At 38.8% G+C, this 13,375-nt stretch overlaps 1 protein-coding gene across 4 annotated transcripts in view; it reads right to left on the bottom strand.

Moving 5' to 3' along the window:
• Positions 1–13,375, bottom strand: part of PFKP (phosphofructokinase, platelet) — a 59,658-nt gene that overhangs the window by 22,616 nt on the left and 23,667 nt on the right. For all 4 annotated transcript variants that reach the window (XM_088150604.1, XM_007422010.3, XM_088150603.1 and 1 more), the window contains exons 5-12: positions 13,048–13,213; positions 10,521–10,565; positions 10,323–10,431; positions 8,209–8,304; positions 5,830–5,922; positions 3,258–3,383; positions 2,315–2,379; positions 1,223–1,292 (exon numbers count right to left, since the gene is read on the bottom strand). In XM_088150604.1, coding sequence (XP_088006730.1) covers positions 1,223–1,292; positions 2,315–2,379; positions 3,258–3,383; positions 5,830–5,922; positions 8,209–8,304; positions 10,323–10,431; positions 10,521–10,565; positions 13,048–13,213 — 770 coding nt within the window. The remainder of the gene's footprint in view (positions 1–1,222; positions 1,293–2,314; positions 2,380–3,257; positions 3,384–5,829; positions 5,923–8,208; positions 8,305–10,322; positions 10,432–10,520; positions 10,566–13,047; positions 13,214–13,375) is intronic.

Below are 13,375 nucleotides of genomic sequence, written 5' to 3'. Positions count from 1 at the left end.
AAGAGAACAGAATGATTTAGTAGGAACACTCCACCTACAAGTACTTCTAACTTATCTAGACATTAAACAAAAATAGTACAGCCAAATGTACCTTGAACTGACCAGTATCTGATTTTAAAATGCTACTCAACAGCACAACCAATGAAATTAGTGAAATAATCAGGAAGTTGCTTTTAAGGCACCACAACTCTTTTCATGCCGTTCTGCTCCAGTCCACCATGGGATAATTTTCATATAAAGCTTGGACTTTAAACTCATTTAGAAGGTACACAGATGTGAACATTCCTTTGCCCTAAACAAAAATGCATACTTCTCAAAACAGCTAGTCACGGTCTTTCAATCAGAACTAGAAACTTTCTGAAAGACTCCCATGATATCTTTTTAAATGCAGCCTCTTTAATTCATTTCCAAAATTTGATCACTGGACTACTAAGCTTAATTAAATGACACAATAATTTATAAATTTATAAATATTATACAGTATTTTATTTGTTTCATTTCTAATATTTAAATACTATCTCCCTATCAAAGTATATAATAAGACTTTGACAAGCACAATAATAAGAAAAAGAAGATTTCTGCCAGCCCTACAAGGTAGACCAGACTAAGAAACCAACACCATGTAGGTCAGGACTACTTTTATTGTAAAGCTATAGTCGAATCTTGCAAGTCTGAATGTGCTTCCCCCTCCTTTCCTTTATCTTCGTGAGAAATAAGGAAGGGCTTGTCTGAGATGTTTTCTCAAGTTACTTTCTTGGCTGGGGCTCAAGCGTCTCTTACCTGATTACTGGCTTGGTGGCAGCTCTTCTTCCTGTCTTTCAGGGCCTTTCCCTCTGCCCTCTATCATCCCCAAGAACTCAGTGAAACCCCATTTTACCAGATTTCAGTACAATGAACTTTGCAGCAGCAGGCCAAATTCTATTGTGACCGATATCATTTGCATTACTCAAATTATGGCATTATGCAAAGTATGCAAATTATGCTATTTACATGATGTTTACATATCAGTTTCAGCAATGCCCTAACTGATTCAATGGACTTCCTTGATTTAAGGGACACCCCATCCCTGCAGCTGGTCTGTTAAACAAGGTTTCACTGCAGTTTTTCCAAACTCTGATTCGAAATACAAATCTGTTTCCTTTTCTAACATAATGTCAAACAATTAGCAAGCAAACAGAAATGAGAAATAACACAAAGAACATGAGAACTTTATAAAGCGTACCTTGGGCAGTTCAGCCTCTGACTTTTTGTCAGACAAGAGCTTGTAGGTATTCAAGTTGTTTGAAAAACTCCTATAAAAACAATGCTCATCTTGTTATTCTTTTCAGAACATTACTGGAAAACATGGTGGTACAGTATTTTTATGACTTAAACCAGCATAAAAGAGTTCCTTGAGTTGACAGGTGGCCATATAGATTTGTTAAGTAAGTAGGTAGGTAGGTAAATAAACAAACAACAAATACATTAATTAATCAGACCCCTTTATTTAATGCACTGAGCCTCAACTCCTTGAAATGATGTTCCTCCTCCAGAAGTCAGCTACCTTTGCAGGTACTACATGCAATTTCCCATGATTTTTTTTTAAAAACCTAATATTTATATTTACACATGCAATCAATTAATACAAAGTAAATCAAATAGCCCAAATCTCATCATACTGTAAGAACACACAACTCTTGTGAAATTTAGCCTGCCTCATTCTGTATCAACCATTTTTAATTCAAGAAATTATAAGAGAATTTATTGCTTTGCAATAAAGGGGGGGCAGTCACTATACAGAGAGTTTATTATCCTGTCTGTACAGATTGTTAAGAAGAGTCATCTGCCTCCATGGCACACAGCCAATGACAGCAAGAATGATAACATTTTGAAACCTGGCAACAGCAATTCACGTGTTTTTAAAAAACAAAAAATATCTAGACATCCCCTAACCCTAACCATGGTGCCCATCTGGAGGGCGCCAAAGGGAAAAAGTCTACTTCATATACTTACCACCACATGTACATTTGAGAAAGATCCAGATTCACTAATACTGTATATTTATGCTTCAGAATATACTCCCTTTTTCTCAAAGCAATTTCCACCATTTTAACTAAATGGCATTTCAAAAAGTCATGCTTTCTCCATTATCTCCTAACTCTGGTGCAATTCAAGACCTAAGATTTTCCCCATTTGAATAGAAAGAAATTATTGGGAAAAGAATCCATTTTTTCCCATGATTACCCACAAAATAGAAGCCTTTGATATAATCAGCCAGTGTTCACTGGAAAGCAACCCAACAATTTCTGCCAAAAGATGGCAGATAATATAGTACCTTCCACGGAGTTCTACTGCTTCTTTGAATCTTCTTTCATCCATAGCTTTCTGTACATCTTGAGTCTTTGGAATTAAGGGAAAACAAAAACAAATAATATGTAAGGCAAGAACACCCCCCAAAACAAGTCCCAAGAGTAGAAAGCCGGTAGACTATCATTGCAATTCTACAAATGGGATTAAGTAATTGAATCCTAAATGATTTTGATGGGATTACAATGCAATTTTATATACATTTACCCCAAACTATAAGCCCCTTTGCAGTCAATAAGGCTTATTTCTGAGTAAACACATGTACTGTTAAACAATCCAGCCTTATTCAAGGCTGTAGATAACACTAGTAAATTGACTGACTTATTGGCCACTTAGTTCTATGCATGTAACTGTTAATTTGACTCACTCTTTTGTGTATTATTTTTGGCTGCCTTGGCTCAATATTTGTGAATGGTAAGACTGACATTTTAAATACAGAAACAAATAGGGAAAGGCAGATTCTCTGAACGTATGCATTAATAGACTTCAACCTAAGGAATGTTCCAGTTTAATTTTACTGGATGGTTTTGAGCACCAAGAATGATCTCAGCCAATGTACAGTATATGCCTATGATGTAATACACACCCATGCGGGTGCACAAATGCTCTGGACTGCCAAACAAGCAAAAACTCACGAGGGCTAAAGTAGCACAAGAACAAAGCCTAAGGTAAACAGACTACTATTTTATCAAAGGTCTCTGGGTTATCACAATCCAACAGCCGAGTTTGCTATCCAACTCTCCCCAGCAGTTAAGCCCAATTACTCCTACTGTAAGACGACTGGAGTTCATTGTCCCCAGTGCTGATAAGCATTTCTCTTATGTCACTGCAAGTGCTCCAGCTGACAACAGGCTATTCATTGCTAGATAATACTAACAAACGAATACAGCCACTTCCTTGCCGCAACTCACCATCTGAACACACTCCATTAACGGCAGGCGGACAGCTTGGTTTCCAGACAGGGACACCACGCAGGCAGGAGTTTCAGGGGTGGCTTCCAGAAGGGCAAGGACAGCCTCCACACCCATACGGCTGGCCTGTCAAGAGCCAAACAATGAGCTTTTATGGATATTAGAACATGTGGTGGAGAATGACTTTGAAGCATGCCAACAGTCCCCTGTGAAATGCATCTTAAAAAATATCAGTTCCATAAAATTAAGAAGAGAGGGAGACCAATTATCATATTATCAGCACAGAACCCTGTGAGTCTTTGAAAGGGCCAGAAACCTTCTAGAGAATGTAGTATTTGCTTTCATGATACCAGAGTTGACTAAGTATTTATTTATTTACTTATGTGGCTCCACTTCTACATTAAATATGTCTTTTAAAGGACCTAGATGGGATCAAGGATCATATCTAATAGGGAGATACCCCCAAATCTTCTGTCAACTCCCCATGTTGTCCATTTGCTCTTTTTTGTGGCTCATCTAATTCCTTGCAGCAATCAGCCTTATCCAACTCCCTTGACACTGGAGGTTCACTCTGATTCTCTGGGTCATTGTATGGGCTTGTATGTATGCATACTAGAGATAGGCAAAGAAGGCTAAGTGACCCTGAATTGCTACAAACCCCTCTACTTTGGGCTCTGCCTCTTCCACTGTTCCCTTCTGACTCCAACTGGCTTTTTTTGTGAATGTACAGCCATGCTGCAGCACTCAGAATGGCCTCTTTTGAGATTGGACCACTTCTGGACCACTTTAGACCGACCATTCTGGTGTAATGGCTAAGAAATATGAACAAGCTTGAAAGTATAATTTGCCTAAGAGAGAACGTTTTCTTTTTTGGCTTTTAATATGTTCCATTTCCTTTTCTTCAATTTAAACTAAGCACATATAACCTTTGTAAGAGGATGTGGTTAGGTGTACCTAACTACAGAACTTGGAGAAACTTCCCATAGTTTCATTTCTCCAAAAGCAGGTAATTTTCCCAAGTTTGACATATCAAAAGTTGTATTTCATCCCTCATATAAGGAATACAGCCTTTGTACTATCTATCTGTCTATCTAGAATACAGCTATAGAGGGAATGAGAAAATAATCTTGATGAAGGAATGCAAGAGCTGTTAAGAGTGAAGAAATGACAACTTAGTCCTGGCAGAGTGGAAAGCATGCTCAAGGGGCTTTTTCTGTATTACTACAGCATCATTACATATAGGCATAAGTTCACAGCAAACAATCTAATTGTAATATAAGGCATGCACAGGTGCCAATAAATAACTCCTGAACTTGGGTGTTGGTACCTCTTCCTCTGGAACAGATCCAGCAGTAGCTGCTCTTCTAAGAAGGAACCTTCTCTTTACTTGTTGGTGTCTTCATTGTTAGGTATGGAAGTATTTCTCACCACATCAAGCTCAGAACATTCCGAAACAGAATAGTTTGCCTGCCCTTAGCGAACACCCTCAGAAAAATGTGTTTTATCCCAGACTAGGGTGTTGAAAATTAAGGGACTAATTTAGACAGGTGAATTTACCTCAAAAAATGTTAGTCTCCCATTTTATTTACATTCTAGTGATATATTGCTACAGAGGACATAACAAACCAGCACGCTTTCTAGTGTACATTTTAGAAGCTTTGTGTACTGTGTCTCTGGTACAACAAACTCTTCCTTCTTATTCAGGCTGGGAGACACCAGCTTACTCTAACAGCCACGTGGGATGTGAATTACAGGAGCCAAAACTGAATCCATCTTGAGGATAGCTGGTTGAGGAAGACCAGCATCCCCACCTCTTTGTCACTGCACTCTCATAAGACCGAGGTGATGCTGAGAGAAAGCAATATTTTATGGGAAAATATGCAGTAATGGCAAAACGAACAGTATACATACATAACAGAAGTTTAAGTAAATTCAAGCAAGAATGTCTTCCATCCATCCATCCATCCATCCATCCATCCATCCATCCATCCATCCATCACATATTACACAACAAGGTACATACAAACACAGAGTAGGGTTTCTAAAGTTTATACCAATAGATACTGTAAATTGGTTGGAGAATTAAGAAGAGGAAAGTCAAATTAAATCTATATGGTTTCTAGGGATTTCTTTCCTTCTTTTTTCCTTCTCTTTTTAACAATTATAAATAATAATGGAGATTTTGCTATTAAGTTCAAATATCATGAAAATACCTCCATGTACTCTACTTGGTATCTCTTATTAATGTTACATTGAGCATTAATTGTATAACCTCAGTAATTATCTGTCCATCTATAGATATTATCTGTTTTGGAAATATATCTGTTTTAAATTTTAAAAAGGGGAGGGAAGGAGGGAGGGAGGGAGGATCTTTTCAATTTTGTCTAGCAACTTAATGGCTGAATAGAAATTCAAACCTGAGTTATCACCTAAGTCCAGACATTTTTCCATTAATTCCTGCAATTGCTCAAAGGATAGAACAAACAGAAAGAATTAAGTAACGCCACATAAAAATGTATAGTGGTGGACAGGCTATTCTTCTGATAGAAACAAATTGGTTGGATTCACTCACCAAAATCCGATCAAAAGCAGAGGGTGTGCCTCCTCGTTGCACATGGCCAAGAATGGTTACCCGTGTGTCAAACCCTAATCGTTTCACCACAAGCTGCAAAAGAAGTCCAAAGGTCAAACTGTGCCAACATTTTCCTTACATGAGCACTGACTAGAAGGTCTAGCTTAAACCTTGAAAAATGCCTCTCATGCATACAGTGTATGATAAATTCTAATTCTTCCATCAGTAAACTTAATCTCTGGGATTCTTCTGTGTTAGAGAACGCCATCTGACAGGACCCAGGAAGTGGGCCTTCTCTGTTGCAGCACCTGCATTCTGGTACACCAATCCACCCCCCTCCCCAACATCCAGCTGGTCCCAACTCTGCCAGCATTCTGGAAAGCCATGCAAACATGGCTGTTTACCCAACTGTGGGGATCAGGAGGCTGAGGGGGAGGGGGGGCATGCGATGATTGCTAAGGTTGTAACTGTCGTTCTCCTCAGCTGCTCTAGATCCAGTTCTCCAAATTTGGTCAATATTGACCTCCAAGGGTTGATGGGACTATTCAAGGGGTCATTGTTGTTGTTGTTATAATAATTATTATTATTCATAGTACTATTAGTTAAAGTAGCATTTATTAAATTGCTGTTGTTCAGTCGTTAAGCGTGTCCGACTCTTCGTGACCCCATGAACCATATCGTGCCAGGCCTTCCTGTCCTTCACTGCCTCCCTGAGTTTGCTCAGTTTCATGCTCATTGCTTCAGGGATACTATCTAACCATCTCATCCTCTGCCATCCTCTTCTCCTTTTGCCTTCAATCTTCTTAAATAATTTATCAAATTATTTTCATATAATACACATTTGGGGGTCGATGAATAATCTGAACCTTCATGAAGAAGTCAAGGCTAAAGCGTTTGGGGGCCCCTGCTCTGTATGCATATTATTTGTTGCTTTTTAATTGATTTTTAAATTTTTGTAGTTGCCCAGAGTTGCTATGTGAGAGACAAGTGGCCACATAAATTGACTAAAATAATAATAAATAAATAAGCTGTCCCTAATGTGTTTATATCCTTTTATAGCCGTTCTGATTCACTGTACGGCCACAGTCCACAATTCAGTGTAAAAGTTTGCTTTGACAAGGGTTGTTGATAGATTATGTCGAAACCAATGGCTTTCTCATTTGTAAAACACCAAATCAGGTTTGTTTAATGGGCTTTTACTCAGATGTTTATTAACAAAACACATGAGGGGAAATAGACTAAGAACAATATGTTCAAAGCAGCAAAAATACTTTCTGGGCAGATTTTAAATTCCCATGTCGCTGGGAAAAAGGCAAAAACAAAGGGAGTCAGCATGGAACAGCTGAAACTGAACCATGCTGCGTTAAAAAAATAAGGGCCAAATTACACATTATTTTAACCATATGCTTTAAAGAATGTGTGTATAACTAGATGGTTAAATAAATTGCAATGAGTGTCCAGTTAAGAATGGGGAAAAAAGGATCCCACATCAGTTCCTGTTAAATACATTTTGTGCCAGCGGTAACCTTGCATTTTAAAATATGTATTTCAGGTAAGGTGTAGTTTGATACAGTGACTTCAGCAAAAAAAAAAAAAAAAGAGGAAGTTTATGGAACACCTTTCTGACTATTTAATCTATGCAGATGGCTGCACCATCAGGGGACGGATTTTCTAAGTGTGGGTCATTTGACTATCTGGATTAATACAGACAACCATGAATCAAATGGCAACTTGCTACAGTGGAAACTGAGGCACTGTCTTAATCTGTATTCTTCTACCAACACAGTAGTAAAACAAAAGTTGTCTCTTCCATTCCACATCTTGATTACAATCTAGTAAAGGTCCCCAATGCACAGGAAAAAAATACTTTAAATGTGTTCCCTAGGCTTCCAGTTAGACAAAACAACGGCACTTTTAGAAAGCTGGAATTTTGCCAACTGACTATCTCATGTGAACCATGCTTGGAACTGAAATGGACTGAGACCTCTACCAAACATTGTTTTGAGCAGACTCAAACAGGGAAATTTCCAGCATAGCAGGCCCAGGGAGACGTGCAATAGAACTCAAACTAAAGCATCTGCAGAACAAGCTTAACCGATATTGTCAAAACATTTTACCCACCAGGTATTTATTCAACATGCACCCTTAAATGTAACACAGAAGGAAATAATGTGAAAGTAAATCTTCTACGGTTAGATTTTTCTGCCTATGTGTGGTTTTTAAAGGCAATTATTTGATTGTAAGCATACTTACTAGGACTGCATTTCAATTATAGGACACACTACAAAAAAACCCCCCAATATTTATAGATAAATTACATGAGTTTTGGAGTCGCGTATATAGTCAGCAGAAGTCATGATGGACACCTATATAACTTACATCCTTAACTTGTTCAGAAGTGATAGGCCGGTTGCAGGAATCGATTGCTCCTTCTGACACAATTATAATATTCAACCTTTTCTTTCGGGCACGGTTCTAGGATGAGAGAAATTGAAGACAGATCAGTAAAGCTACAAAAGTTGAAATAAGCAGTGGAAGATTGAATTCTGGCCATAGTTAGGAAACTTTTCATCTACTACATGAGATACAAATATTCTGAAAATGTACATAAGGCATCCAGTGGAACTCTGCCTTGTTGTTATTCTTTTTTTCTAATGTTACTGAATGTATATACCTCAACATGGCACGCTGCAGATGTACTGGGTCTTTCGCTTCCAGAATTCGTAGCCATGATGACTAGGAATAGAAACTACAGTTGCAACACATCAGGAGAATACTGGATTGTGGAAAGTTTATATACACATTTGACCACAACCACTTCCACATTGGACAAGTATGGCTCCATACTGTGGAGCATGAAAACTCAGTAGGATAAAATGAGTCAAAAGGTTTCAATCTCTTTGCTCTCAGGAACCCTTTCAAATCAGCTCATCAGCTGAGATGCATGTGAATGCTACAGAGGGTCAGCAGGATAGTGGATCGTGCTGTGAGGCAGGGATGAGGAACCAATGGGCCTCTAGACTTTGTTGGACTTCAAGGACCTGTACAGACCAAGGCTGGACACTCTGGGAGTTGTAATGGACCATACTCCCCAACCCTGGTCACAATCACAGTTCATGAAGGCTGTTGAGTCCTTCTGTTGCCATGCTGAAGCTGAGCATGAGAACTAAGGCATACGACTCTCCTGAGAGTGACATGTTGAAAGAGAACAGCCCAAGGTCTTCAGAAATAAATTCTGTTACTAAAATGAACTTTTAATACCTTATTTTGGGGGGACGGGTGGCAGCAAGCCCAGTCAGCTGTAGATTTAGTGACAGTTTTAACTTTTAGTTAAAAAGTAATTGGACTCCATCATGGGGCCACCCTCGCTACATTGCTTCTTTTTTTAAAAAGAACACCAGAAAAATAATCCAAGAATGCCAAAAAGGGAGACCCTTCACAGGGCACCTTCTCCATTTTGGAGCAGTTGCCTTTTAAAGACTGGAAAGTTTGGTTGTCCTCGCTCAGTTTTCATCAGGGAGCTGATAATCTTCTGCCTTCCGGTGTGAGCCATGGCAGACTCAAGACAGTATGAGCCATGGCTGACTGAAGATGTCTCCACAAACAAGCGGAGACGACTGCTGTGACGAACAAAAGACCAGCGAGTAGACTGATCCTTCTAATCTCTCTGGAGAAGGAGAGATGGGGAGATTGCTCACGAGTGCTCTGGATGGCAGCTCATGAAGAAACCTTAAAACAGCTGTCTCCCGCGGGTTTCAGCACCAGGAGCCTAAGGAAACGACATTGTTGCTCTCAGCAGTGGCGGAATCTTTCATAAGGACACCAAGCCAGCCGAACTCACTTTTTAATCACATTCAGAAATGTTCAATTTAACCACTTTATGGATATCAGAGACCTTCAAAATGGTGAGCTTAATTTGACACCTGGTGAGTTTTACCTTCTTCGGATCTGAGAATTTTTAAACAGAGGCTTTAAAATAACATAAAATTGGCCAAAAACAAAAAAGGGGGGGGGGATTTTGATTTAAGAAAGTTTTAAACGAGATTTGGAATGTTGGTTATTTTTGCTGTAAAATTTGAAAAACAGGTATATAATTAAATAACATACTCATGGGAAATGACTGAAATGGAACTAAACCTATATTAGGGACTGAGGCTTGATGAAGAATGCAAATGGACACTAGAGGGAACTAAAGGACCAGGCAGAAAAGAGTTAAAATGGCTAAGCCGGCTATAACGTTTTGTTATCTTAATGAGTTTTTCAACCCATGGGCTGAAATATTAATAACTAATATCGCAGAAAGGAAATAGATTCCAATGGATAAACTTTTAGAAGATGATGAGAAAAACTTTAAAAAACTGACCAAGACATTATAGAGCTTGAAGGCATGGAAGACAACAAAATCGAGATTACCAAAATGGGAACAAAAAAGGGAGCTGATAATCTTCTGAGGAAGCCCAAGGCATTAAAAAACCAAAGCTGAAAAGGATTACCTCAGAAAGCCTAGCACACATGTGATCTTCCCATCCTTCCTCAGGTGGATATTCAGGGATAAAAACATAGTCTGCACCACAGGCTAAAGCACTAACAAGCGCTAGATACCTAGGGCAGAAAAGGAAACTCCCAATCAGTATCTGAAGTATATACCACAACAACATTTACTAAAAGTGGTTTCTCTTTGAGATACATACCCACAGTGCCTTCCCATCACCTCTAGGACGAAGGTCCTCTGATGGCTACAAAAATCACAAGAAAGATCAAGAACCAAAACGAATAGTAAAATATTATTCAAATATACAAATCTTGATTTGGAACTAAGTGGATGACTCCTATGCTTTTTCCTTTTTTTTTTTTTTTTGGTTCCTTCTCACCCTCTCTCAGATGGACTTTCCTTAATTCATTACTTTCTGGTTGGCAACAAACTCTACAGTACCATTTTATGAGAACCACCCAAGTGTGTGTGTGTTTGTTTTTCCCCTCACACTCCTCCATAATTAGGGTTGGAAACCACTACATTGCTCTAAAATTTAAGGAAGACATATTATTTACAAGTAGCTATAGGTTACTCTTCACATTGCTCTTGCCTTTCAATTATGGTTACTACCATAAGCCAAAGGAAATTTCCACAAACTTTCTCAATCATGTTTCCTCTTACTGGCTTACAGAACTAAGCAACAGACAGCGAAAACACTAGAAAAGGAGAGTCCAGGTTCTTCCTTCCCCTTCCTCATATTCACATGCCACCTTCCTATCATAGCACATGTCTAACGATGTGACAAATGCCAGGGAAAGTGATGAAAGGGCTCAGCTGCTGTTCCTAGGAATTCATGAATGCCTCCGAGGGCTCCATTTCCATTTCTCTACACACAGCCAAAAGTTGCAGACTTCCACAGAACTGCTTAAAGCTCTTTGATGGCAACAGGACTTATACAAAAAGTCCAGGTTGAGTGACATGCTAAGCCAGAGCGTAACATCATGAAGATTAGATTATAGACTACAGTGTGATCCTGGCATGTTCCACAAGGCATTTTTTATGGATGAACCACAAGCAAGGAAGCCCCAATTTGCACTGGGCAGAAAAACTCTCCTGCATTTATTTTTTATTAGTTTTCATTCAGTTTAATAAAAAAAAGTGGGGGGGGGCATTTGCCTTTAAAATTCCTTTCAAAGAAGTAGACGTAGAATGTCTTTGCATTGATTTCATGTCATAGTTCTCAGGGGATGCGTATGCATATTTAAATTTTAATTATATAAACTTCTGTATGGAGAATCTGCACTCTCCCTTCCACACTTCTTAAATCCCAAGAGAAGACAACCAAGGGAGAAAGTCCTCCCACTGAACCTTTTAAGATCACAAAGTATAAAAAGTTAGGGAGGGCATCTGCTTGCTGGTAAACATGTAACAGAAAACAATAATGTTAGGAGTAGCACCCTCCATGACACTAAACACCATCAAGAGATATTTCTGGGGGGGAAAATCAACTATCTTAAAAATAAGGTAAAAAAACCCCAGCATTTTTCTCAAGAACAAATTTCTACACAGCATTTCCATGCAGCTACTTAGGAAACATCTGAAACAAAGGAAGAATTTTCCTAGGTCAGGGGAACATATCTTGAAATATACTGGGAATAAAGTGTCCTTTTTTTTTTACTCATTTGGGCTTTCGGCTGTTTTTTGATCCTTGATTATGTTGTTTGTTGCAACAAATTCCAGGTTAAACTAACCACAAGTTGGTCTTTTGAGGTACAATAAACCATGGTTAGTTTTAAAAAGGAAACAAATGCTTCCAATGACATGATGGGGCAGGAGTGGGTGGAAGAGGAGCTTCTTGCTCTCCACATGGAGGACATCTACGGAACGTAGTTTAGAGTTACTCAGAAGCTGAATCCAATAGTATGCTATAATAAACAGCAGTACCCCATAAATGCAGCTTATTACTACAGCATGGAATACCCTATCCCAAAATATCATGGGGAACTTAAGGTGCATTATATCTTCCAGAAAAGACTGAGAGAACATGTAGATGTTCTTCAGCTATTCCAGGTCTTCCTGAAAGTATCCATACCTACTGATCTTCTCAAATGGTTTTCTAAAAGGTGGAAGAAAAAGGGGATTTTCTAGCCAGTGAATACCCTCACCCTCCCCTCTCTAGAAAAAATGTGTGGGAAAAGGACATCAGAGTCCGTGTTCATACATTATGCTAAGCCAAAGCTTGCTTAATCACGGACTTGCTGAACAAATGCCAATTAGCTCTGTTCACACATCTAACCACAGACCAGAGTTTATAAACCAAAATGAATAAATTCATACAAGCTGTTATACTAAATCAGCAAATTACCTTTTGGCCTAGTGCAATCTATGAAGCCAGCCTTTATATATAACTCATTCGCAGCAGGTAAGTTTTGACTGCCACTGAAGACAAGGCAGTGAAAGACACAAAACCATAGTTTCATGGAACAGTTTTCCAAAGTGTGAAACAGGAATACTACTTTTGAGAGCAAGTCCACATCTGACATTGCAACTAGTTCCTCTCTTGCTCACAAAATATAACACAGACGACATGATAATTACCTCCCTTGGAATTTTAGCAGAAGATTGCAATGGATCAGATTTTTAGTGCACTTCAGCGTAATTCTTAAACTATGGACTTTTAGCCTTTACTTGAATTTCCTATATGTTATCTCAATCTTTCCGACATTTTCTGGTGAATCAAGTACCTTTGAGCAGTGGTCATGATGGCATCCACAACTTCAATGATTCTGTGCAGGGCTGAATCTGTGCCAATGGTCATATCGGTCCCACAGAAATCATTGTCAATGGAGCCAACCATTCCCACAATGTTGAGGTAAGCATAGTTCTTTACAGCTTCTTCTTCAATCTCACCTGCCAAAAAAGCAACGTAAGTATACAAGAAGCATCCCTTCCCTTTGGGTCTCAAAGACAACTTCAAGAGGATCTTACAGTCTCGAGATATATACAATGTCGCTTTAGCATTGTGCAGCTGTATAAGTGCATGATTGAGCATGAAACTGAGCAAACTCAGGG

Source organism: Python bivittatus, unplaced genomic scaffold, assembly GCF_059951505.1.
Source record: "Python bivittatus isolate LINGU-HERP-01145 unplaced genomic scaffold, Pbiv_v1 ctg000610_np1212, whole genome shotgun sequence".
In the NCBI taxonomy this organism is placed as follows: Eukaryota; Metazoa; Chordata; class Lepidosauria; order Squamata; family Pythonidae; genus Python; species Python bivittatus.
This window is presented reverse-complemented; position numbering and strand designations above follow the sequence as displayed.